General features: G+C 46.4%; 1 protein-coding gene across 1 annotated transcript in view; it reads left to right on the top strand.

Moving 5' to 3' along the window:
* LOC130113072 (uncharacterized) overlaps positions 1-23456 on the top strand; it is a 62563-nt gene extending 39107 nt beyond the window's left edge. The window contains 14 exon segments of the mRNA XM_056280583.1: positions 7582-7881; positions 9229-9561; positions 9662-9988; positions 10277-10667; positions 13586-13607; positions 14530-14842; positions 15255-15554; positions 15636-15950; positions 16063-16347; positions 16638-16961; positions 17641-17964; positions 19217-19504; positions 21585-21730; positions 23424-23456. Coding sequence (XP_056136558.1) covers positions 7582-7881; positions 9229-9561; positions 9662-9988; positions 10277-10667; positions 13586-13607; positions 14530-14842; positions 15255-15554; positions 15636-15950; positions 16063-16347; positions 16638-16961; positions 17641-17964; positions 19217-19504; positions 21585-21730; positions 23424-23456 — 3701 coding nt within the window.
* Positions 23457-25455: the final 1999 nt, after the last annotated feature.

Genomic DNA, 25455 nt, shown 5'->3' on the forward strand with positions numbered 1-25455 from the left:
TGAAAATTAGTCTGTCCATGTTGAACTGACACTCCTCTGGATTTAGTGTCAATCCTGTCTCTCTGAGTCTGGCCATAACTGCGTGCAGTCGTTCGTCGTGCGTGGCTTGGTCACGTGCGTGTATGATCACATCATCAGAAATGTTTTCAACCCCTTCAACTCCAGCCAAGGCACGGGCTGTCTCGTGCTGGTATTGCTCACTAGCGGATGATACACCAAACAACAGTCTTTTGTACCTGTACACGCCCTTGTGCACAGCAAATGTGATCTCACGCGGTTCAGGAGTCAGTTCGAGTTGGTGGTAGCCCCACTTCAAGTCTAACTTGCTGAATATGGTTGAGCCATTCATCCCTTGGAGTAGCTCATCCACAGTGGGGATCGGGGAGCGTTCCCTCACTATGGCCTTGTTGGCCCGTCTCATATCCAGGCAAAGTCGAACATCATTTCCGGGTTTTGGGACATTCACGACCGGATTCACCCACGGGGTGGGCCCATTCACTGGTTCAATAATGTCCAAGTTGTTATGGCTCGCCCGGCCGTGCCAGGGGGCTGCGCGCTTGTCAACGGGGACGAGCCCGGCGCGCTCCGTCTAACACCTGAAGCTTGTCGGCGTCCCGCACCTGCAGCTAATCAGCTCTTCAAGGCTGGGCTTAAGTTTGCTGCTCTCCCAGAGCTCATTGCCAGTTCGTGCCGTAACCTCCTCGCTGAAGTGGTTACTCTTCCCTCCCTGTGCATTCCCTCCGAGTTTATCTCAGCCCAACTTGGACTTACTGTTTTCTCTGTGGAGTCTTCCCTGTGGAATTATCCTGCCGCGTTCCCGATTTGGATTACCAGTAAGTTTTCTTGGACTTTCTCTGTTTGTTGTGCGTTTCCTGCAAAGTGGATTACTGGACTCTTTTCGTTGCCGTGCATGTTCTCTCGTTGGACCGTAGAGGGACGTGTCGGTTCGTTTTCAAGTTAAGGGACAACCTCGGTTTGTTCCCCAGACTCCACCCAACCAGGAACCCATGCAGCTGGGCCGGACTCACCTTTCCACAGAGCAATGTCAGCGGTGGTTCAACTTGAGCAGTTGTCTATACTGGTTGTCTATACTGTTGTCTATAGCCGCATGCCCCATGCACCCAGCAAGAGTCGGCTCGGCAGTAGTGGGAGAGATACTGCTGAGCCGAACCACTTACCCCTCCCTCTCTCGCCCTCAACTGGAAGCCACTTTGGTGTGATGGGGCTAGCCTTGTCCTCCGTCCGCTGTTGTTGACTCCAGTGCCGATGCAAGTTTTTTAGGCCGGCAAGTTGTCAGCCAGTTGGCTCTGGACACCACTCCCATTAACCCAGTTCTGGAGGCCAACTCACTAAATGGCCTTGCCCATGTCACGCAGAAGACCATCCCTGTCCTCCTCCATCTCTCTGGCCACCACCAGGAAAATATTAATTTTCACATCATTGACAGCCTCCATGCTCCCGTAGTTCTTGGGCACCTGTGGTTGAGACTCCACAACCCATACTTCAACTGGATCACAGGTAAGATTAATGCATGGAGTTCATTTTGCCATCGTAACTGTTTTCACTCAGCCTCTACTCCGACTCTCCCCAGTGTGCAGTATCTTCCTGAGCCCCCAGACCTCTCCACAGTTCCCTCAGTATATCATGATCTATCCTCATTTTTTTAGCTAACACCAGGCCCTGTCTCTACTGCCCCACCGGCCCAATAACTGTGCCATAGACTTGCAACCTGGAGCGTCCTGGAGCATCCAGCAGCTGGCTTTACAACTTCTCCCAGCTGGAACAAGAGGCCATGGAAACGTATATTTGTGACTCCCTGGCTGCAGAGATTATACGCCCCTCTTCTTCTCCGGTGGGTGCAGGGTTTTTCTTTGTGAGTAAGAAAGATGGCTCACTTAGACCATGCATTGACTTTAGCCGCAAGATTTAGCAGCATCCAAGATTTCAGGTGGCCAAACTGCAGCAGAGGGCATAAATCAAACTAAACCTGATCCAGTGGATTTGTTCCTGTTGATGTACCCTGCTGCTCTGAGGGAGCTCACTGTTGAGTTGTCAAACATCTATTCAATGCAAACCAAAGGGAAGATACTTGACCTGAACATGGATGAGTTGCTGACTTTCTATGGGGTTCTTCTCACATCTGGCTACAGTTCTGTGCTGCGGCGGCACATGTTTTGGTCATATGACCCTAATGGCTACAATGAAGCCATCTCAAATGCAATGAGAAGGAATCGCTTTGAGATAATGGCCTCAATCCATCTGATAGATGACTCAAAGGCCAACAACGACCCTTCCTACAAAGTACGGGCCATCTTCAGTGCACTGAATGAGTCTCACAAAATGATGCAAAACTCAAAATGGTTATCGGTAGACAAAAGTATGATACCTTATTGTGGCAGTCATGTTGCAAGCAATTCATCAGGGGCAAACCAATCCGGTTTGGGTATAAATTGTGGAGCCTAGCATCACCTATTTAAAAAAAAAATTTTTTTCTAAAAACCAGCATGTCATCACCTGTCTCTCTATCACTATCCAATAAAGGTAGAAAATGCCAAAAAAAAACAACTGACTGACTCGTTGGACTATAATGAAATAAATTCAGTGTTCAACACCAAGCCCCGTCGTCTCCTGCTGTAATCACCAGAAGTAAGCTAATTTACAATTTCAGACTGTAGTAGCCTATTTCAATATTAATGTTTATTGGGTTTTTATGGTTATTATTTAGTGCTCCAAAGGGGTGTGGTTAGCACAGTCGCCTCACAGCAAGAAGGTCCATGGTTGGAGCCCTAGGATAGTACAACCTTGGGGGTCGTCCTCTGTGTGGAGTTTGTGTGTTCTCCCCGTGTCTGCGTGGCTTTCCTAATGGTGCTCCAGTTTCCTCCCAGAGTCCAAAGACATGTAGGTCAGGTGAATCAGCCGTACTATATTGTCCGTGTGTGTGTGTGTGCGTGTGTGCGTGTGCGTGCGTGCGTGTGTGTCGGTCCAGTGATGGCCTGGCGGCCTGTCGCCCAATGACTGCTGGGATAGGCTCCAGCAACCCTGAAAGCAGGATAAGCAGTTTGGATAATAGATGGGGAAAAAAATAATTTAAAAAATCGCTTCTGTGCACCCTATGCATTGCCCTAGTGCACTGCCTGTTGAAACCTATGTCCTATCAGATTTGAACCTAGTTTTTGTGACAGTACTTGTGTTGTCGTATCCTAACTAGATCCTTGCTTGTGGTGTATTAACTCTCAGATGTACATCGCTTTGGATAAAAGCATCTGCAAAATGAAATTGTAATTTTAATCACAAGCGTGCATGTATATTAAGGAGCCCTATTGAAACTGGCCTAGGGCAGGGCCCAAGTGTAGTCCCTGGTCTAGCTGGACAAGCGGAATTTCCTCCAGGGTGTAACTTTGTAGATGACAACCTTTTCACCTCACTTAGCCTCCTTGATGAAATGACAAAACGAGGTTAAGGCTGTCTTGGCACTCTGAGACAGCGTCGCCTGCACGATGTCCCTTTCACAGCCGTGAAGAATTTCCAAAAAAAAATCCTCACGGAAGTTGAGGTCCTTACACAGGGGGAAAAGGTACTGTAACCGCCGCTCTGATGGCTGAGCGGAATAAACCTCCGTTCTTGCAACCCGCTCGTCATGTGGCTGGGAGGTTCGTATCCCAGACTCGCTGTAACCGGTCACGGCCAGAGCGTCCACGGGATAAGTCATTCATTAGGCCACCCTTACCCCAGGGATAGTGGGTGTAGATCGGTGTAATGTTTGGGGACTCGTCGCTCTCCAGCGACCCCTCTGGCCCATCCGGGCGCCTGCAGCCAAGCAACCGAAAGCATTCTCCCTACGTCTCCTTCGCCGCCTGAAGGTGATGCAATCCATGCGAGGAGGCTTCAGCGTGTGAAATACCGAGAGCAGCCGACAAGAGTTTGAAGGAAGCTGGTGTTAGACTATGTCCTTCGTGTGGAAACGTGAGCCAGGGGAGTTATTCGACAAGAGTTCCAGCCATATGCCATTGGGTTAATCGGGTGGGATAAGGGGAAAACTAGAAATAAATTTATAAACAAAAAACAAAACAATATTGTAACCATGGCAGCCAATGCTGCTGAGAAGTATTCTGCGGTGCCTGTAAACAGGTGGAACAAAGAGAAAAAAGCCTATGACAAAGTTCCACAGCCCATGTGTGTCCTCACATACAACCAAAACATGGGGGGGGGGCGTGGATCTGCATGATCTTCAGGTGTCAAAATATAGGGCAACAATCAGGTCAAAGAAGTGGTGGTGGTCAATCTTCTCTTGGTCCCTTCACAGTGCGGTGGTGAATAGCTGGTTCTTCTTCAGAGATGTTGTTGGTAATGAATATGACGTGCTGAAATTTCAGCAATCTGTGTCCTAAAAAGATATGGAAAAGTATTTCTTGGCCATGGCAGAAGCTCTTCGACTGCAACAACTGTCACTAGGATTCTGCAAGAGGTGGCGAAAAATCTCACTGGCCTGTGAACACGGGGAACCGTTTCTGCAGCTGTTCTGACAAGCGCACTGTATATGCATGTGAGAACTGTGATGCACCTCTCCACACTGAGTGCTTCAAGCGTTTTCATGGAAGTGAAGTCTAACCAATGAGCTGTCTACTCAAAATTGTTGAAACTAGGGCAACCAGGTGGCGTGGCATTCCATTGCCTGCCAACACGGGGATTGCTGGTTCGAATCCCAGGGTTACCTCTGGCTTGGTCGGGAGAAAAAGAGGGGGGGGGGGAATCCACAAAAATAAAATTGTTGAAAATTAGTTATGAGACTGTGAAATAAGTATATTGTTGTCACTGATAGTACCTTACAGTATGCACTGCCCTCGTTTGCACTATCATTAATTCATTCAGCATCAGCCACTTCTCCTGGGTCGCGTCGCGGTAGCAGCAAGCTAAGTAGGGCACTCCAGACGTCCTTCTCCCCAGCAACGCCCTCCAGCTCAGGGATCCCAAGGTGTTCCCAGGCCAGATTGGACATGTAGTCCCTCCAGCAATTTCTGGGTCTGCCCCGGGGTCTCCTCCCAGTTGGCCGTGCCCAGTAAACCTCCAAAGGAAGGTGCCCAGGAGGCATCCTAATCAGATGCCCGAACCACCTCAACTGGCTCCTTTTTGACGCGAAGGAGCAGCAGCTCTACTCCAAGCTCCCTCCGGATGTCCGAGCTCCTCACCCTATGTCTAAGGCTGAGCCCAGACACCCTACGGAGGAAACTCATTTCATCCACTTGTATCCGTGATCTAACCCTTTCGGTCACTACCCATAGCTCATGACCATAGGTGAGGGTTCGAACGAAGATTGACTGATAAATTGAGAGCTTTGCTTTCCGGCTCAGCTCCCTCTTCACCACAATGGTCCGGTACAATGTCCGCACTACTGCTGATGCTGCACCAATCCGCCTGTCAATCTCTCGCTCCATCCTACCCTCACTTGTGAACAAGACCCCGAGATACTTGAACACCTTCCGTTAAGGCAACAACTCATCTCCAGCCCGGAGGGAGCAACCCACCCTTTTCCGGTAGAGAACCATGGCCTCAGACTTGGAGGTTCTGACTCTCATCCCAGCCATTTCACACTCAGCTGCAACCCACCCCACTGCGTGCTGGAGGTCACGTTCTGATGAAGCCAAGAAAACCACATCATCTGCGAAGAGCAGAGATGCAATTCTGAGGTTCCCAAAACGGACACACTCCTCACCTTGGCTGCACCTTGAGATCCTGCCCATGAATATCACAAACAGAATTGGAGACAAGGGACAACCTTGGAGGAGTCCCACACCCACCGCAAACGTGTTTGACTTTGTGCCAAGAATGCAGACACAGCTCTCACTTTGTTTATACAAGGACCGGATGACTTGTAGCAACTGCCCCGGTACCCCATACTCCCGTAGTACCCCCCCCCCCCCCAGAGTGCCCTGGGGTACACAATCATAAGCCTTCTCCAAGTCCATAAAACACGTGTAGACTGGCTGGTAAAACTCCCATGCCCCCTTCAGCACTTCCGCAAGGGTAAAGATTTGGTCCGTTTTTCCACGGCCAGGACGTAATCCACATTGTTGCTCCGGGGTCAGAGGTTCGGCAATCGGTCAGAGCCTCCTTTCGAGCACCCTAGAGTAGACTTTCCCAGGGGAGGCTGTGCAGTGTGATGCCCTGATAATTGGAACACACCCTCCGGTCCCCCTTTTTGAATATGGGTACCACCACCCTAGTCTGCCACTCCACAGGTACTGTCCCTGACCTCCACACAACACTGAAGACGTGCGTCAACAAAGACAGCCCAACAATGTCCAGAGCCTTCAGCATCTCCGGGCGAATCTCATCCACTCCCGGCGCCTTGCCACCGAGGAGCTTTGCACTATATATACTGTTAAAATGTAACATTATTGATGAATGTCTTCCTGTTATGAATTGTTCAGAGATTATACATTTTATTTTACTTTTACAGTGTTGGATTGTATGTGGCGTCTAGTTTCCATGTCCTGGCTTCTGTTGGTCATAAATAAATGAGCAACCCTCACATGAGCTTGCCAACAGCAGTTTTTGAGTTATTGTAAGTTGAAACGTGTTACATGAACAATAGTAATAGTTATGAAGTAAATTCTAACCATATCTCGTTCTTCTGTGTTGCATATGTTGCTGTTGTGATTTTAAATAGGTAAATAGGTCTAACTGAACAATTTGTATGAATTCTGACTGTCGTTTTCCACTGGTCCCTATTGTGTCAGAGTATAAAACCTAATATTTCACTAACGTAACCAACAAATAATCAAAAAGGGCATCAAGTTTGTGTGTTGGGGAGGTCAAAGGAGTAAAATGCATCTGCTCAAATTGCAAAGAAACATTTGGGAATAAACCGGTTAATTTCCACAAAGCTTCATATTTTGTACAATAAGCCACTAGCACATCCAGTATGAGTTTTTCTAGTTCTGTTTTTTTTTTCTTTATTTTGTTAAACATCAGTTTGTGACGTGTCTAAATAGACCCAATCAGAGACACAGAAGTAAATATACTTTACTTTTTAAATATATTCTAGCAAGTGTTTTGCAGTAATAATATTCCGCTTTTATATCTAATTGCTGGTAAAATCAAAGCAAAAGGTATTTTCTGTGTATTTGCTACCAGACAGCCTTCACCAAAGCCGAGCTTATCCAGGGGAAACTTCAGTTTAAAAAGCAGAATGCAGTGTTTCAGCCGTGTAAAATGTGGAAATTAAAATGGGTTGTGTGATGTGCAGTATAAGCTACAGCAATGCCTAAGCCAATATTTGACAGTGTCACAGATTCCTCTCTGGTTTTCCAAAGCCTGAGTTAACCAACACTTTTTATGTAGTTTGAGGAATGTTCCGGGGACTTTGTTGAGTACATAAATGGTAAAAAATATTACTTTCAATATACTGCTTACTGGTGTGAAACTAACACGACCTTTGTTATCACAGGGAGGTTGTTGTGCCCCTGTTCTAGTCGAGCAACACCAGAATGTGTGTGACTTCCTGCAGGAGGACTTGTCAGTAAGAGAGACATGTAATGTGTGTATTGCTGTTGTAAGGACGGTTTGTCTCTCCTCTGTCAGCCACACCAAAGGCCCCTACTGTGTTTCCTCTGGAGCAATGTGGCCCCGAGACCGGAGACACCGTGACTCTCGGCTGCCTCGCCACCGACTTTACACCCGCCTCACTGGGCTTCAGATGCACCAACGCCGAGGGAGTTGCCCTGCCTGATGTACTTCAGTACCCCGCTGTTGAGAAAAACAGGGCTTACTTTGGAGTCAGTCGGGTCCGCGTGCAGCGAGACTACTGGGACGCCAGGAAAGTTGTCAACTGTGTTGTTGAGCATTCAGCAGGACAAAAACAATGCCGCCTTCAGAAGAAAGGTGAGTTACTTGTAGATGATGAAAAACTCAAACACTTTTTTAATCCAACATGTGAGTTGGTTTAAATTACATTTATTAGATCAGTACTTCGCGTATAATGAAGAAATTTCTGTTAAGTATTTTTTACAATTATCTTTTCCTTACAGAAATGTTTAATTGTCTTCTATATTTCTAAACAGAAATGATTTCTAATGCAAAAGTGTATGTGCAGAAAAAATTCATAAATATATTGGATTTGACAAAATATAAGAAAAAAAATGTAACAAACAGAATATCTTATGTCATCCAGTTGTTTTTTTAAGTGACCAAAGTAAAAACAAGGTTCAGTATTGAAATCAATAACTGATTTAGGTGTCTTAGAAATATCTGCAAAGTTACAAAGCTATGTTGTTGTAAGAAAGATTGGAACAGGAACAAAGGAAACACAAAGAACCTCATGATAGTTGTAATTCCATGTTATTCAAGTTGTACTGCGTCAGTGGCAGGTTGCAGCAAGTTGTACTGTGTCAGTGGCAGGTTGCAGCAAGTTGTACTGCGTCAGTGGCAGGTTGCAGCAAGTTGTACTGCGTCAGTGTCAGCTTGCGGCAAATTAGTACGTCAGTTGCATCGCATTGCCTAAAAAGTAAAGCCATGTTTACTGGGGGAGTGTGTGATTTAAGTCAAGAAAGTATTTGGAGCCGCTTGGCAAGCCAGTTCTCCATCAGGCTAAAGTAGTCCAGTTGAAATGCACCACACAATAATGTAAAAGCATGTGGTACAGTTAGTTGTTAGGCTGAATTTGACTTGTTACTTGTTTTTTTTCCTCCTCACAGATGTGCATTTAGTTGTGGTTTCTATTTGGTTTGTCTGTTGTAGTTTCAGAGGAAGTTGAGCCTCTTAGTGTTAACTGAATGAGGGACACTGAGAGGACAAAGAGAGCAGATTGTGCACAATGTTGGGCAGCGAAGCTCTCAGAGAATATGGGAAAGGCTGCTAGGATGGTGATGAGGTTGTTGTTGCAGGCCGACTGTTTAGTCAAGGGCAGGTTTCCAGCTGTGTGGGACTCTGTCAGTGTTAGCTTGTATGTACAGTCAATGGATATGCAGAAGCATGTACTGAAGCCCCACCCCTTATTGATTTTGTATATGTTGTAAATTTTAAAAAAATCCACATTTACACTCTAGTGACAACCAAACATGTTGGGGGGGGGGGTGACCAGTTTAAGCTCTTACTAACACGGCATAAAAGGTTAATGAATATAGTTTTAGTCTCTTACTCTCCACTTTAGCACATGTATTGCCCTTAGCTTCTGCATATATATCATTCTCTGCTTCTGCATACATATATCTGTGTATGTTTGTTTTTCAGTCGAGTTTCATCAGTTGCCAACTCTTAACGTGTTGATCTCTCCTGAGATGAAGAATGAGAGATCAGCTTCCTTCTCCTGCTTTGCCACTGATTTTTCACCAAATGCTCATGAAATCAAATGGCTCAGAGACGATGAGGAAATCCGTGACAAAATCTCTGAGATCCAGACCTCCTTTGAGCCCAAACGTAATGAGAATGGGACTTTGTACAGTGTCGTAAACTATCTCCAGGTTGATAAAAGTGCTTGGACGGAATCGGAAGCCAAGATTACATGTGTGTTTAAGCAAAAAGAAGAAAATGTCAACAAATCTGTGCCCTATAATACCACACCGGGTGAGTGAACCTATGGAAAGCAGAAATGATCATAATTGCAATTCTAATGATTTCCCAGCTGTAACAGTTCAGTCTTGCTTAACCACTCCTCTCTCTACAGGTTCCACCACATGTACTGACCCATGTGTATATGTTGACATTGAGATCTTGCCCCTCAGTTTGGAAGACCTGTTTCTGAACAAAAAAGCAAAACTTGTTTGTGAAGTGCTGGAAAAACAAGGATCCGTTGAGTCTGTTGAGTGGCAGGACAAAGATGGGAAACCTTTAAACAAGGACAGTCATAAGAGCAGCCGAGGACCCCACAACCTCTACAGAATTGAAGTGGATGTCCTGTTTGAGGAGTGGAGCGAGGGGATGGAATATTATTGTGTTGTTGAACACAAAGACTTAATTAAAGCTGTAAGGGAGCGTTTTCAAAGGGACAAAGGTGAGAATGTTTTTGGTTACAGTACATGAAAGACTAACAATGTATTGTGCTGTCATTTAGTGCATGTTTTACATATAATATATTTTAATATTAAATGTCAAATATGTTAACATATCTATAAAATATGATTGCTTATGGCAGGAAACAGGCTTGTGCTGTCTGTCTCATAAAGAATTTACTTGAATCACTGGATTATTTATATACACACACACACACACACATATATATGTTTGTGTGAAGCATTCTCAGTTCTGGCACTAAGTTGTGATTGTTCTCTCATGCTTGCAGGAGAAACGATTAAGCGTCCATCTGTTTTTCTGCTGAGTCCAGTAGAACAAACTAGTAATGACGTGGTGATCCTGACTTGCTATGTGAAAGATTTCTACCCCAAGGAGCTTGTAGTGTCTTGGCTTGTTGATGATGTGGCAGCAGATCCAGCTACCTATACATCCAATGCCACAAATCTTTTAGAAAACAGCGGATTCTACTCTGTATATAGTGAGCTTACGTTGAGCTTGGACCTTTGGAAGAAAAATGACAAGGTGTTCAGCTGCGTTGTCTACCACGAGTCTATGATGAAAACAACAGGAGTCATTATTAGGTCCTTTGTACAAAACACCAATGAAAAACCCAACCTGGTTAACGTCAGCCTTAACATCCCTCAAATTTGCAAGGCCGAGTAGATGTGATGTTGTGTCCATGTGTGTTTTGCTATGTGTGTGTTTTGTTTGTTGCCTGTGATATGACATGCTGTTTGTCTTTAAATGCAGAACTAAAATCAAAATAAAAAAGATTTACTTCAGGACTGTTTTGATGTATGTTCAATTCAGTTTGTATCCTTATTTCAACATTTTTGCAATGCCATATGTTTAGTTAACATACAAGTTGAAGAAAGTACACATCAGATGGAGGTATCAGCATACCAGCAGCTTAAAGTATAGTGACCAGTAGGCCATAGACATGTTTATATGCAAAATTAAATGCTCTAAAATGAAGCGTCCGATACTCATCACTGACCATAAAAATGAAAAATCCCCCAAACAGCCTAACAAGTAAAGCCTAAATGACACTAATCTTAACAACTACATGACTAGATGACTAATAATAACTTATTAGTTGTTGTTTTCTGTTGTTATGGTGCATTTATTTGTACTGTATTGTCTTGTCTCATGTGCCTGTGTTACCTCTGTTGGTTTTAGCCTGTCAAAATAGATATCTTTTCAAGAACTAAATCACTTAGCCTGGGCTCCTAATACATCACTGTGTTTTAAGGACTCACAATAGTACTCCACAAGCCAAGCCACATGCATGCCATTATCTTTTCTTTTTCTTTTTCTTTTGTAAAGAAGGGTCTTTCTAGAGCAAGTCAGGAATCACTGTTTTTGCCAACATCCCCATTTTATTATACAAATATGTATTGTGGATTTAGGACTAAGGTCAAAAGTATTGTTCAGTTAGTAATCCATAATACACAACTGGAGAGCTGGGAATGAAAAGACGTAAGGCAGTCTGGTCACTGCCTCTTGCACACCTGAGTATTAGTTTCAAATACAGTCAAGTCCAAAGAATAAGCACACAAGAAGCACACAAAACCCTTACACCATGTGCACTCGTTAATGCTGCAGAATAAACCATGTTCTTTGTAAGGCAACAGAATCAGTGTGAATGAGAAGACAGCTTCTGGGTATATTTTCTGCGAGTGTACAAAGTGCACCAGGAACAGCTATCAAGTAATAATATTGGGTCGTGTAAGGATGTGTAGTCTCTATATGGTGGCTATTGTATGAAATCTTAATTTATTTGAAATTCAGTGGAGGACAAAGGTAAAACTGCCAATGTAACACCACGTTAATCTCTTCATGCAGAATTTATTTTTCTGACAGACAACCAGTGGGGTCACACCACAGAGACGGAGCAAGATAGCACCGGGAAAACAGCCATTACCTTCATCATCCTCTTCCTCATCACTCTGTTCTATAGCGTCGGAACCACTGCCATCAAGGTAGTGAGCCTCCATTACAAAACATTAAGGATGAAATAGTTTCTGAGACAGCATGGTTTGATAAGTTAGAGTTCAATATCTGGCATTGGTATATCATGCAACTTGGATTTAGCATATTTCCCGGACTATAAGTCGCTGTTCTTTTACTCGTCTGGCTGCTCCTGCGATATATATTCCAAAGCCATTTCATTCATTCATTATCCAAGCCGCTTGTCCCAACTGGGGTGGCGGGGATGCTGGAGCCTATCCCAGCAGTCATTGGGCGGTAGGCGGGGAGACACCCTGGACAGGCCGCCAGTCCATCACAAGGTCCTATCCCAGCAGTCATAAAAAGAGTCGTATTGTTAATTAGATTAACAATGAGGCGACACAATAACTCAGACGGATAGCACGCTGATTCAGCTTGACTGTCTTTTTACTGAAGGCCTTCTTCTGTGGTGTTACATGTCATTCAACAGGTACGTTACAGCAGCAGCGCCACCACAGGCTAAGCCTAGTTACTACACATCACAGCTCCCTCTTTCAAGCAGAACACCTGAACATGTAACCGAAGCAAATAAACCTCAGTCCTGTAACACCACAGATGCAGGAGGTCGAGTCTTCTTGTAGGTTACAGTAGTCCCCCTCTCCCGGAAGCGCGCCCTCGCGCTTAGTTTTTCCCGCGCGCTCTGAAGAGACTTATGAGGATCTGCACACTTCCGGACACCACAGCTGCCACCAATGTAACCGAGCATATCTTCCGCCCGCTGCGGGATTCGAACCAGCGTTGTACTGCACCACGAGGCGGAATCGCTAACCGCTCGACCAAAGGGGCCAATCTCAGCCAATCACAGCGCGTGTTGCAAAGATCAAAGGATGGCCAGACTCTCTCTATACACACGGCGCTGTCCTGGTCGCTGCACTAGCGCCTCCTCTGGTCGGTCGGGGTGGCTGTTCAGGGGGAGGGGGAACTGGGGGGAGTAGCTTGATCCTCCCACACGCTACGTCCCCCTGGTGAAACTCCTCACTGTCAGGTGAAAAGAAGCGGCTGGTGACTCCACATGTATCAGAGGAGGCATGTGGTAGTCTGCAGCCCTCCCCGCATCAGCAGAGGGGGGGGGGGAGCAGAGACCGGGACGGCTCGGAAGAGAGGGGTAATTGGCCGGGTACAACTGGGGAGAAAAGGGGGGAAATCACAAAAGAGAAAAAAGGAAGGAATAAATGCAGTGGGAGCAGGATTAAGAAAACAGTGCCGTGCAGGGGTCTACACCCCGAGTATACATAGACACCGAAGAGACTTGTTGTTTCCTCACAACATGTTTTTCTCTCTGAGTGAGACTTATACTGCGATTCCCTTGTGGTCCGGGAGATGTGGTAATGCAACACAATCCTGTACAACTACACACAACAACAGGGTTTGAATAAGGTTAAATTAAACAAAGAGAAACGATCAAGAATGAAAACACACAAAGCTGTTGTCCTGTGGCAGTGAGGAAAAGAAGAAGGATGATGTTATAAAAGATGGCTGAGACACAACACATGTCATTACTAGAGACACAACATAGTGATTCTTCTTCTGTTTCTGAGTCAGTCTTTCTCTTCTTTTTCCTTTCCAGATTAAATGAAAACGTGGAAAAGGTGACGAGTGATTGCTTTAAAAAGTAATGTTTCACATGTTGGTTCTTTGTCTACTCATTTGTTCAGAATGTAAGTGTTCACAACCGTCATTTCTCTCATTCACTATGTCGGCTTTGTATTCTCATTGAAAATAATAAATGTGGAACTGAAGAAAATGATTTAGGGAACTGGTACTTTTTCTCTCCTACTTCTTCGAGTAGGTTCTCATTGGGGTCCTGTTGGCTTTTAAATGATCAGATCTAATTTAATATCTGCCTCTCATATTGGTGCTGGTTCTGCCTTTGAAACGTGTTTAACTGCAGCTTGTTTGCTTTGAAATGTGTATTTTACTTTGCACCGCCCCCGCAGCTGGACTTACCAGACCATGTCCAGCTCCATATTCAAATGGACCGTTACTGCGGTGTGGTGGTAAAAACAGGCCAGAGAACTCAGTCAAGCAGCACAACAGAGAGAGAAGCCCACATGTAAATACCTCTGAGATATTTAGAGTTACACTTTAGTTCCCTATCTGGCAGAGCCAAACTTCACACCTGCTGTTGGCGACGCACCGCTGCTCTGTTCAGTCTTTCACTTCTGTTTTTCGGGAGCTTTTTTTGGTACCAGCATGTTATCCAACGCTTCCGCCTGCTTCCTGCCTGTTTCGCTCAGCCCTGCCCTGCTCTAGCTTTTGTGCAACAGCCATCCAGCTCCACCCGAAACTAAGCTCCTGCCACTGTGACAGTACATCTGCGCCCTCTAGCCTGGGTAACAAGACAACAGACTTAGTACTGACGGTAGACTTGGTGACATGTACACACGTCACAACAGGTATGTGTATCTCCAGCGGCTCTGAAAAAGGGCCCGAGCCATCAAACATTCACGTTGAACACACTAGATGAAAAGAAACGCTTATCTTATACATACTTCCTGTGTCTCAGTGCAGCGGGTTGTCCATCCGACCGTCACCATGTCCCCTGACTGGAGGTGGGTCTCTGGGGCTGCAGAAGTGAGCCTTGTGTGCACCTACAGCGGTTACTACCCAGACGACCTAGAGGTGCAGTGGCAAATAGACAGCCGTGCTGTCGACATCGTTCCGGTCCAAAAGAAGTTTCAAGCTGGGGAAAAGGAGGGAAAAACTTTCAGCCTAAGCAGCCAGATTGAGTTGGACCGGAAAAACTGGACAAATGGCTCAAATGTCACGTGCAAGTCCAAACACCACGACGCCGAGTTGAGCAAATCAATCAGTATTTGTGCAAGTAAGTGCGGCTACTTCTCAGTGACGATGCAGCAGTGTCGTTGCTCCATCACTCCTCTCAACATACGCCTTTCACACTACAACTCCTTTAAAATGTACATTTAGGGGCGTCAGCAGAACACAACTGATGACAAAAGTCTAAACATTCAGAGAGATGTTGAGCTTGGCAAATGCATGTTTGATTGATGAAGTTAAAGATAAGAAGTTACAAGAAGTAACATCCAGGATGTTTGGTCTGACTTGATCAATGCTTTCAAGTTAAATTAACTTGATTTTTGACTCGTTTGACCAGCAAATGATTTGAACGATAATCATGAGAGATGTTGCCACTGGATATAAAGATTTAAAGATATGATATGGCTGTTATGGAGTCAGATAAACACGACTTCGCTAAACAAGTGATCTTTTGGCAGTTTACCCTTCCTCCCCTCCTTGCATTCACCTGGAGACCCCCAGCTTCAAAACAGTGATGATGGCAAAGCCTGAGGTGACGGCTACGTGTGTGGTTGAGACTGTCTATGATGCCAAGGTGACCTGGCATGTCGATGGGGAAGAAATCTCAGCCACAAGAACCGTGCCGAACCGGACCGGCAGCAAGACCTATTTCAGCAGCAACCTGACTGTTTCCACAGACAAGTGGATGACGTACAGTCGCGTGACATGTAGGGCTGAACACCCCTGCTCCCCTCCAGCTGAAAAGACGGTGGATATAAGTAAGTCACCTGTACCAAATGATGTTCATGTGATATTTGATACAACTGAACTCTGCAGCAACCCCTGTGTTTGTTTCAAAGGGCTTACAGCGGACAGGGCCCCGTCGGTGCTGATCAGAAGATCTCTGCCACACTTGCTTCATGGAGACGATGCCGTGCTGGAGTGTGACGTCAGACAACTCTCCTCTAGCGACCTCTACGTCACCTTTCAGGCCAACGGAAGTGACATATCTGAAAAACAATTTGTTGATCTTTCCAAAGCCACAGGCCTCACTTCAACCACTCTCCAGTTCTCAGTTCCAAAAACCCACCAGGGAAAAGACAACACGTTCACCTGCAAAGTGAACCAAGGCTTCGTCAACAGCTCGGTATCAGACTCAACCGGACGGATTTTTGGTAGGTGACCAGCTGAACTTCTGTTGTCAGTTGTGTTTAGTCTGTTGGTGTCCAATGTCTCTTTGTCAAACTCTTTCAATAGTAATTCTTGACTTTGTGTGGGGACATTTAGGTGACCTGTCAATGGAGCTTCTTCTGGTCCCCAGTAAAGACTCAGGACAACAGAAACTCTTGTGCATTGGCTGGGGTTTCAGTCCCCAAATCAAATGGCTTTCTGGGTCTCAGGACAGATCGGCATCAACTAAAGACATCTTATTAGGTGAAGACGGTCGTGTGGCAGTAATCAGTCATCTCAATGTGCCTCAAAACGAGTGGACAAAAGCAGTGGTCTTTACTTGTGAAGTCTCTGACAAGGTTTTAAATAAAACTGTCCGCGATGAAATGGGCTTCTGTTCAGGTAAAGTGAAACAAAAAGGGAAGTAAAAACCTACACTAACTGTAGAATAACAGTCACTACCCCGAAGTAAATATGAAAATATAGTGTTTATAATTCCACTTATAACTGTACATTCAGAATATTTCTAAATGTATTTTCATGATCAATAAGAGTTCCACGATGAGTCATCCAGTATTAAGGAGCTGTATTTTATATATCATTTGGTCTTTATTTAATGATATGCCAGTCAGACATGTACATCATAGTCTTGTTCACTTTGACAAGGAACATTTTTTTTATTTTATTTTCAATAACAGCAGCATCATCTCGGAAAGCTGGTGTCTTCATTCAGGGTCCAGCTCTCCAGGAACTGCAGACAGATGAACAGTTGGCTTTCACCTGTCTTCTGGTTGGTCAAAATCTTGAAGATTTCTCCATCACTTGGAAAGTTGGTGGAAATAAGTCTCAGAGGGCATTGACTGAACCACGGCTGAGTCACGACAATGGGACCGAGACCATTCGTAGCTTCCTGAACGTATCAGCAAAGGCTTGGCTCACATATACACAAGTATCCTGTGAGGGGAAGCACCTATGCTCCACACAGGGTTACGAGACGCACATAAGCAGAAGTAGAGGTATCCTTACCAACACAAGCATACAGTTGACCTGCAGCCTCAGGCCCCGGTCACACCAGAAACTGGCAGTGCAAAAGAATGTTGCGTGCTCCTGTGGGAACAAACTTGCTGACCAAAAAACACTCGGCACAGTGAAATGAATGGAACATGGTGAGACCATCCAGTCTTGCTTCACAACCAACTGCAAACCACGCTGCATTTCTCTTGTGTAGTAATTTATCTTCTGGCAGAGCACAATAGTTAAAACTGGATGATTTAACGCTAGTGAAACAGGGAGCTTCCTCCATTTTGGATCCTCACTAGCCACTGCCCCATCAGATGCCAACGCAGTCCAAGCAGTTCTGCTACTGGTTGACAGTGTGAATTTGCATGTCAGAGTTCCCCAAAGCTGAACTCTACGTGACGTCATCGAGAAATTTACTTTGCTACCGGATGCAAATCCACTGATAGCAACAGTTTCATTCAGAGTAGTTGGTTTTGGCGGGAAACATCCCTGTCGTAAATGCTGGTGTGACCAGGGCCTTAATATTGCAGGACAAACGGGTGGCATCAATAATCAACCCTGCATTAATACCTCACCATTATCTAAACTGTCGCTTGTGCTCCCATAAATGAAATGATGGAAATGAAAAGAGCAAAATACTCTGCTCATTGTTGTCTTCCTTTTTCCTTTCAAAAGATCCTAAGCCGCCATTTGTGAAGATAACAAGGCTGAATGACACGGACCTGCCGGGCTCAAACATGGAAACGCTCATTTGCCTTGTGACTGGATTTTCCCCCTCTGGCATCTTAGTGTTTTGGGAGAAGGACGGCTTGAGGCTGCCAGTATTACAATATACTATCAGCCCTGTCTGGAAATACACAGACAGCAACACCTTCTCACTGAACAGCAGACTGAACATATCCCGGCGGTCCGAGAGGGACCAGGAAGCTGCATATTCCTGTGTAGTAAAACACGAGTCATATGAGGAACTATTCAAAAGCACAGTACAACCTGTGTTTGGTAAGCAGCAAATAATAATATTTAGTAGAAGGAAGCATCAGCACTTGTAATGTACAGTTGTCTAAAAGAATAGTTGGGTTTCCAGGGTTTCTATTGTGTATCCTACTTAGACAAAGTCAGACAACTCGTGGGTGCGTGTGGCTGTGCTTGCAGGGTGAAGGTAGGTTGACAGGGAGTCTGGCCTCGCTGAGCTCAGCTGCTGCAGGTCTACTGGGATCCTCTTAAAAGAAGGGAAACACACTTTCTCTGAAACCGAGTGTTCATACTTGTTACTCGCTAGCCTGCCATTCACCATTTCTCTTCATTCTACGAATGGTCCAAGTAGATATCCATCAGCTGAGCTAAGCTAGGCTAAACTCACCGTTCAACGTACCTTCAAACTACACACAGATATAACAGGGCCTCCGGGTGGCATGGCGGTCTATTCCGTTGCCTACCAACATGGGGATTGCCGGTTCGAATCCCAGTGTTACCTCCGGCTTGGTCGGGCGTCCCTATAGACACAATGGGCCGTGTTTGTAGGTGGGAAGCCGGATGTAGGTATGTGTCCTGGTCGCTGCACTAGCGCCTCCTCTGGTCGGCCAGGGCGCCTGTCAAGGCGGAAGGGGGAACTGGGGGGATTAGCTGATCCTCCCACGTGCTACCTCCCCCTGGTGAAACTCCTCACCGTCAGGTGAAATGAAGCGGCTGGTGACTCCACATGTATCGGAGGCGGCATGTGGTAGTCTGCAGCCCTCCCCGGATCGGCAGAGGGGGTGGAGCAGCGACCTGGACAGCTGCACAGTGCCGATTCCGGTTTCTACTGCAGTGGTCATACTAGTTTCCTGTTTGTTGGCGCGTGCTATTGACAGTGGCATATTTTCCGCGATGCCTGCAAGATTTGCCGTGGATCAATGTCAACGACATGCACACAACTGTCGACAAACCTTCACCTGCACCTCCCAGCAAGCGGGTGAAAAGGTTCAAGTTGTACATATCAAGTTACGGCCACCATTATGAGGACGAGCAGACGAGCAGACGGACGGGATTGTGGACGTAACTGGATATGTACAACTTGAACCTTTCCACCCGTTTGCTGGCAGGTGCAGGTGAAGGTTTATTGACTCAGACATCAGGTTTAAAAGGCGTTCCCGGAGCAGCCGGAAGGTTTCATTTCACTGGGTTGAACATACTTTCTCATGGGTGTCATACATAGTTGATCTTAATTCTCTATATTCAAAGAACATTTATAAAAGTGACACGTGTTCCCCAGCTCCAGTGACACCGAGTCCACCTTCAGTCACCCTCCTCCATGGCCCTGGCGAGCTTGTGTGTCTGGCAAATGGTTTCAGGCCTGCACCGGTGAACATCAGCTGGTTCCTTGATGAGACTACAGAGTTGTGGAGCTACAACACCAGTGAGCCACACAGAGGACCACAGGGGGACTTCAGCGTCCAGAGCCGACTCCGCCTGCCCCCTGTTGACTGGCCACTCGGGGCAGTCTACACTTGCAGGGTGACACATGTTACCCTGACACTGGCCTTAAATTTCACCAAACCAAGTAAGTAAACGACTCATTGACACGTCACACGAGAAGATGAAACGGTTCTCCCACAAAATATCAAAGCTCGACCAGAAAGATGTCTCGTGCACTGGCGCCACGTGGTCCCTGTAGCCCGCGGCCGTGAGCCACGGTAGTTTGAACTCTTCTTGCTCTGAGCTGAAAGGGGGAGATGTGGGTTTCTGCACTGTGGGGTAGTAGGGCCTCATAAAACCCATTTTACTTTTTTCTCCATTCCGTTTTATTTTTTCCCAGTTTCGGGATTTCCGGTTTTCTTTTTTCCTGGATTCTCTCTTTTCTTCTTTGTTTAACTGTATAGATTTAATCATTTAATCACTGCCACTTGTCCCATGTCCCCTCGGGGGTGAAGGAAGTAGTGCTGGTTCTGATTAACTGTCTAAATTTAAGTTTTTACTTATTTTACCAGTTTCTTACAAGATATCGTTGTATAATAAATGTAAACAAGACAATAAAAACAATCATAAAATGTTAAAATGCTTCCAAAAAGGGCTTCAAATCTTAGAGACTGGGTGGACTTAACACAGTCGACCTGATAAAGGACAAACTCAGTATTCTATAAAATAATGAGCTCTCTAACGGGACGATGGGCTCAGCACTACTGTAACAACACCACATCTTGCACCACAGGACTTCACCATGGACAGGAGTGGGACTTGCAGCGGTCACTTGCTGCCTTCTCCTTCTGCCGTCGCCTCTTGTTCTGCTGCTTAGTGGCTTCTGGACTTCACCGGTACACCAGCACACAACTGCTTGGACAAGGACAGATCATTGTAATGATCACGTGACCATACCGGGCCTGTCCCATTACCCGCACCTAAGTTACCAGGGTTCCTAGTAAGCTAGGCCCTACTTGGTTGCATTTTCCTGTCTGTGGTAAGACGGCAAGTGTGGACCAAGGCTGTGCAGAACTTGTGAAACAAAGTCGCACACTGAGGTGTTGTTGTCACCACGTCACTCACGCTCCAGCTAAACACTTGTTTTAGCCACCGGCAAGCTGTGGGCTGCTGACTTCAAGATTATTCAGTGACATCTGCTCTCAACTTTAACACACTTACTGACTCACGAGGCGTCTGGGTAGTGTAGTGGTCTATTCTGTTGCCTACCAACACGGGGCTCGCCGGTTCGAATCCCGTGTTACCTCCGGCTTGGACGGGCGTCCCTACAGACACAATTGGCCGTGTCTGCGGGTGGGAAGCTGGATGTGGGTGTGTGTCCTGGTCGCTACACTAGCGCCTCCTGTGGTTGGTCTGCTCGGGGGGGGGGTGACTGGCGGGAATAGTGTGATCTTCCCACGCGCTACGTCCCCCTGGTGAAACTCCTCACTGTCAGGTGAAAAGAAGCGGCTGGGGACTCCACATGTATCGGAGGAGGCATGTGGTAGTCTGCAGCCCTCCCCGCATCAGCAGAAGGGTGGAGCAGCAAGCGGGACGGCTCGGAAGGCTGAGTTTGTTACCTCAGCCTCATTTTTTTGATTAGTCATCAAATATTCAACAATGAGGTGTAGTAAATGTGTAATAAGCTGTGCTAAGATGATAACAGGTGTTAAAAAGATAGCCTACATTAAAAACACTTCTTGTCCGTCGTTTCGGCAGCCATTGTTCCTCCAACACCGGCAGCAACATGGCGGCTACACGTGACTCTGGACACTGTTCTGGAGCGGTATCAGCATCAGGGTGCACCCAGTGTCGGTCACGTGGACTGTAGGCTGAACGCTTTTCAGATGTAGGACACACTTGGACCACATGGAAAGGTGCACTTATGACCACAGAGTTTCAGGGGTTCTGCATTTTACTCCAGACCCTCTACACACCGAGACCCCGTCTGCAAGCTCTGCAGAATGTCCAGGCCTCTGACGGGCGATGTCGTCCACTTTATACACATGGACTACGTACATACACCAGTGTGCTGCATGACAAATGACTTGCATTGTGAGAGCATGTTACCCCTGCAAGGGGTAAAATGTCCCTTCAGAAACATCTGGGCAGGGGTTTTATGTCTGTGGTGCAGTCATTTCATTAAAGATGGTCTTTAATTCGGCAAACATCATCTACTGTTACAGAACTTCTAGACCATGTGTACGTTGACCAGAACCAGCATGATGTTGTTATTCAAGATGTGGAGGAAGAAGACTGGTACATGGCCTTCACTTTCCTCCTGCTCTTCTTCATTTCCCTTCTCTATGGAGTGACAGTCACCCTCATAAAGGTGAGCATATGAGCAGCGGCTCTGAAGGGCTTTGGCAGCATTTTGTGTCACTGGTATGATTTACCTCTGTTAACATGAATACATGCTGGTTATATGCAGGTAAACTATTTATCCATATTCATTATGGTCTAAAACGTAAGACAGCACCCATCCTGATGTGTTTCCAGCCTGCTGGAACTTTCTGGTATCACAGCAGTTACACATGCTGTTCAGTTTTGTGCCAGAACCAAGATGAAATCAGAATAAGACAAACAAGATGTTGATATGGTGTCTTATGATATCTACAGTGTGTGTGACTTCAAAAAATGTGTTATTTTTAGTTAATTTCTGCACATATCTTACAAAAGACCATTTACATTTTTTAATATATATTTTTCCTTTCAGACTAAATGACATCCCAAGACAGATCCAACGGATTCCTGTCTATGGCCGGAAATGTGGATTTTTTTTCTTTCCTTTTCTTTCCTTTTTAACGGGCAGATATATACGTATATATAAAGTTTACCCATTCTCTTAATGTTTGTTCATGTAAGCTGATTTGAGTAATTCCATCTTGTACAGTCGAACCCGCTTCAGTGGAGAACAGCCTGACAACTCGAGGGTTGTTCACATCTTTATGCCAGAACAACGACGGCTCAGTCCAGACCCCTCTTAGACCACTCCGGTCTCTCCGGACCTGTCTTTCAATACTACTCAGCTTGATTTAGTGACGTGGACACCAAGTGGTCAGCACCGCTTCCACCCAGCCAGAGGGCCCCTGTGTATCCCAGCCCATCTGTGTGGAGATCCACGTGCTCCCTGTGTGTGCACGGGGTTGTGTTACACATGCTCTCCTCCCGCTGCACAAAGGTGTGTATTTTAGATGAAGTGGAAACTCTTAATTGTGTGTGGGATGTGCGTGTGTGACAATGGACGTGTCCGTTGTTCCTCTCTGACTTCCACCCTCAGCCAGAACCCCGAATAAGGTCAAGACAGTGACTGGACAGTGGATGGATGAATGGACGCATGGATGGAGTATAACAAATTATGTCATCTCATTAGTTTTTCAGTGTCATATCTGGTGTAGTAATGTGCATATTGGCAATTTGTCATCGCAGCTTTCGCCGCTTTCTACATTGCAGAGAGTAACACAAATACTAAAACATTACAGTTGTATTTAACTTGTCATGGCTGATGATTGAAAATGCAGTCACGTGTCATTTTCACCTCGTGAAATGAATTAAACTGTTTACATGAATTTGTGTGTCGGCGTGCTGATTATTCCCCGTCTGATAGGATATTAAAAGTGGTGTATAAATAACACTTTGATTGCTTGCTTGATATCAAAACAAACCACTCAACTCACTCGGGACCATCTATGCAAGGCATTAGTTTCAATTTTGTCTAACCGCTGCTGTTCCAAGAGTATCCACAAGAGGGAGCCATAGCCCCATTTTCAAACTTACATTTATTGGACTTGGCGTTTTATAAATCACAGAATCAGCATTTTATAAATCCAGTATAATTCCCATCCCTCCTCTGCTCCCTAACACGTCTCCTACCCCCCCCAACCAACATCCTTCGAAATAACATCAAGTACAAATAAATATATGACAGATATACAATGACCTCATTCACATAAACACACAAGGGAGAAAATAAAAATACACTAATTCTTATCTGTTTAAACTAATTCTTCATTGTTCTGCTGCAGTTCTGCTCCAACCAAGAAAAGATTAGGTTCTGAACTATCCAGTCTGTTATTTGGGTTAGGTTCTCATAGTAGGTAAGAAAAGGCCTCCAGACTCTTTCATATGTATTTGCTTTCCCCTTCAATGTAAACTAGATTGTTTCGAGCTTAAGGTGAAACATCATCTCTTTAAGCCATCTGGTCTGGGATGGTGGCCCCGCTCTCTTCCAGTTGAGGAGGATGTGACGGCGAGCTAACAGGGTAGTAAAGGCAACCACGTGGCACATTTCAGTCGACCACACTGCGTCCTCTGGCCTCAGTCCAAACAGGGCACTAATGGGCTGAGGGACAACTGTCATATTATACACGTCACTAAGGGATTCAAAGACCTTTTCCCAAAAAGTCTGAGGGCTTGAGCGTGACCAAAACATGTGCAGCCAGTTTGCAGTGGTGGTCTTCCACCGGTCACAGGTGGGATCAGTGTTTGGGTAGTACATCCTTGCCCGTTTCTCCTTAGTGAGATGAAGATGGTGAACTATCTTGAATTGTATTAGACCGAGTCTAGCACAAGGAGATGAGGAGTGCACTAGGTCGAGAACTGAAGTCCACCGGTCCTCTGCAAAAGACAGGCCGAGGTCTTGTTCCCCAACTGTCCTTAGGTTGTTTAGAGACTGTGGGTTAAAAGTGTTAATTACATCATGCATCCAGGAGATGGCGCCTGTGAGACTAGTGTTAAATCCTAAAAGAGCATCTAAGGGGGTGCTTGGAGGTGGCTCTGGGAAAGGGTGATAGCCTTTTGTACAAAGTGCCGAACCTGAAGGTGTCGAACTCCATTTTATCTTCAGCTGTAATGTTTCGTCTGTCCCCACGTGAAAGACAAGTCAAGTCATGTGTGGCAGTGGCACTGGTCTGTATGCAGATGCTCACAGGTTTGAAATCATCTGGAGATATCTAATGGCAGAAGTCAGGGCAGCACCTCCTGGACAACACAAACAGCAACAGTCGAAGGAGAGAGAGGGGAGAGAGGGGGGGGGAGAGAGGGGGGGAGAGAGGGGGGGAGACAACTGTCTGTGGTTGCGAACACTTGAGTGTGTGTGTGTGTGTGGGGGGGGGTGATCCGTCCAGCATCCAAACTGCTTATCCCACTGGGGTCGCGGGATGCTGGAGTCTATCCCAGCAGTCATTGGGCGGCAGGCGGGGAGACACCCTGGACAGGCCGCCAGGCCATCACAGGGCCGACACACACACACACACACACACACACACACACACACACACACACACACACACACACACACACACACACACGGAGTTAACAACACTGTGTTCAGTGCAACACAGTCCAAAAACTCCGCTGTCTGGATAATGAAGCCAAGCAGCGTGACTGTCGGAACTTCCGGTCTGTATGGGCTAGCAGTTAGCTTAGCTTGCCCCGCTTCCGCGTCCTGTCAGAACGCCCTCGATCGGTGCGTCCCTCTCGAGCGCTGCTCCAGGCAATGCCGTGGTTCTTGGGCCCACAGGCCTGTTCTGTTGGGGGGTGCTGGGGGAGGTTAGGGTGCCCCCCCGATGAGGAGGGGCCTGGGGCTGTTTTGCGGGGGGGGGTGCCCGGCCTGCGGGGGAACTGTTCTGCGGGGGGGGGTTTAGTGGTGTGCCGGGGCGGCTGTTCTGTGGGGTGAGGGGTTAGGGTGCCCTGTTGAGGGAACGCCCCGGGGCCCCGGGGCGCCCGGGGTTGTTCTGCGGGGGGGGGGGGGTCTTACGGTGCAGCGGGTTGTTCTGCAGAAAAAGAGTTAGGGTGCCCTGGGGTGGGGCGCCTGGGACTTTTCAGTGGGGGGGGGGGGTTAGGGTGCGGCGGGGGGCAGGGCGTGAGTGAGTGGCTCGAACGTGGAACTCATAAGGGGGAGTGGATATTTATTTTTCACCGTGATGTCATTTAACATTCGATAATCTATGCAAGGCCTCAGGCTGCCCTCCTTCTTTGCCACAAAAAAGAAGCCCGCTGCCACCGGGGAAGACGAGGGCCTTATGATTCCTGAGGCCAGGGACTCTGTGATATAAT

The sequence above is a fragment of the Lampris incognitus genome, chromosome 5 (assembly GCF_029633865.1).
Source record: "Lampris incognitus isolate fLamInc1 chromosome 5, fLamInc1.hap2, whole genome shotgun sequence".
In the NCBI taxonomy this organism is placed as follows: Eukaryota; Metazoa; Chordata; class Actinopteri; order Lampriformes; family Lampridae; genus Lampris; species Lampris incognitus.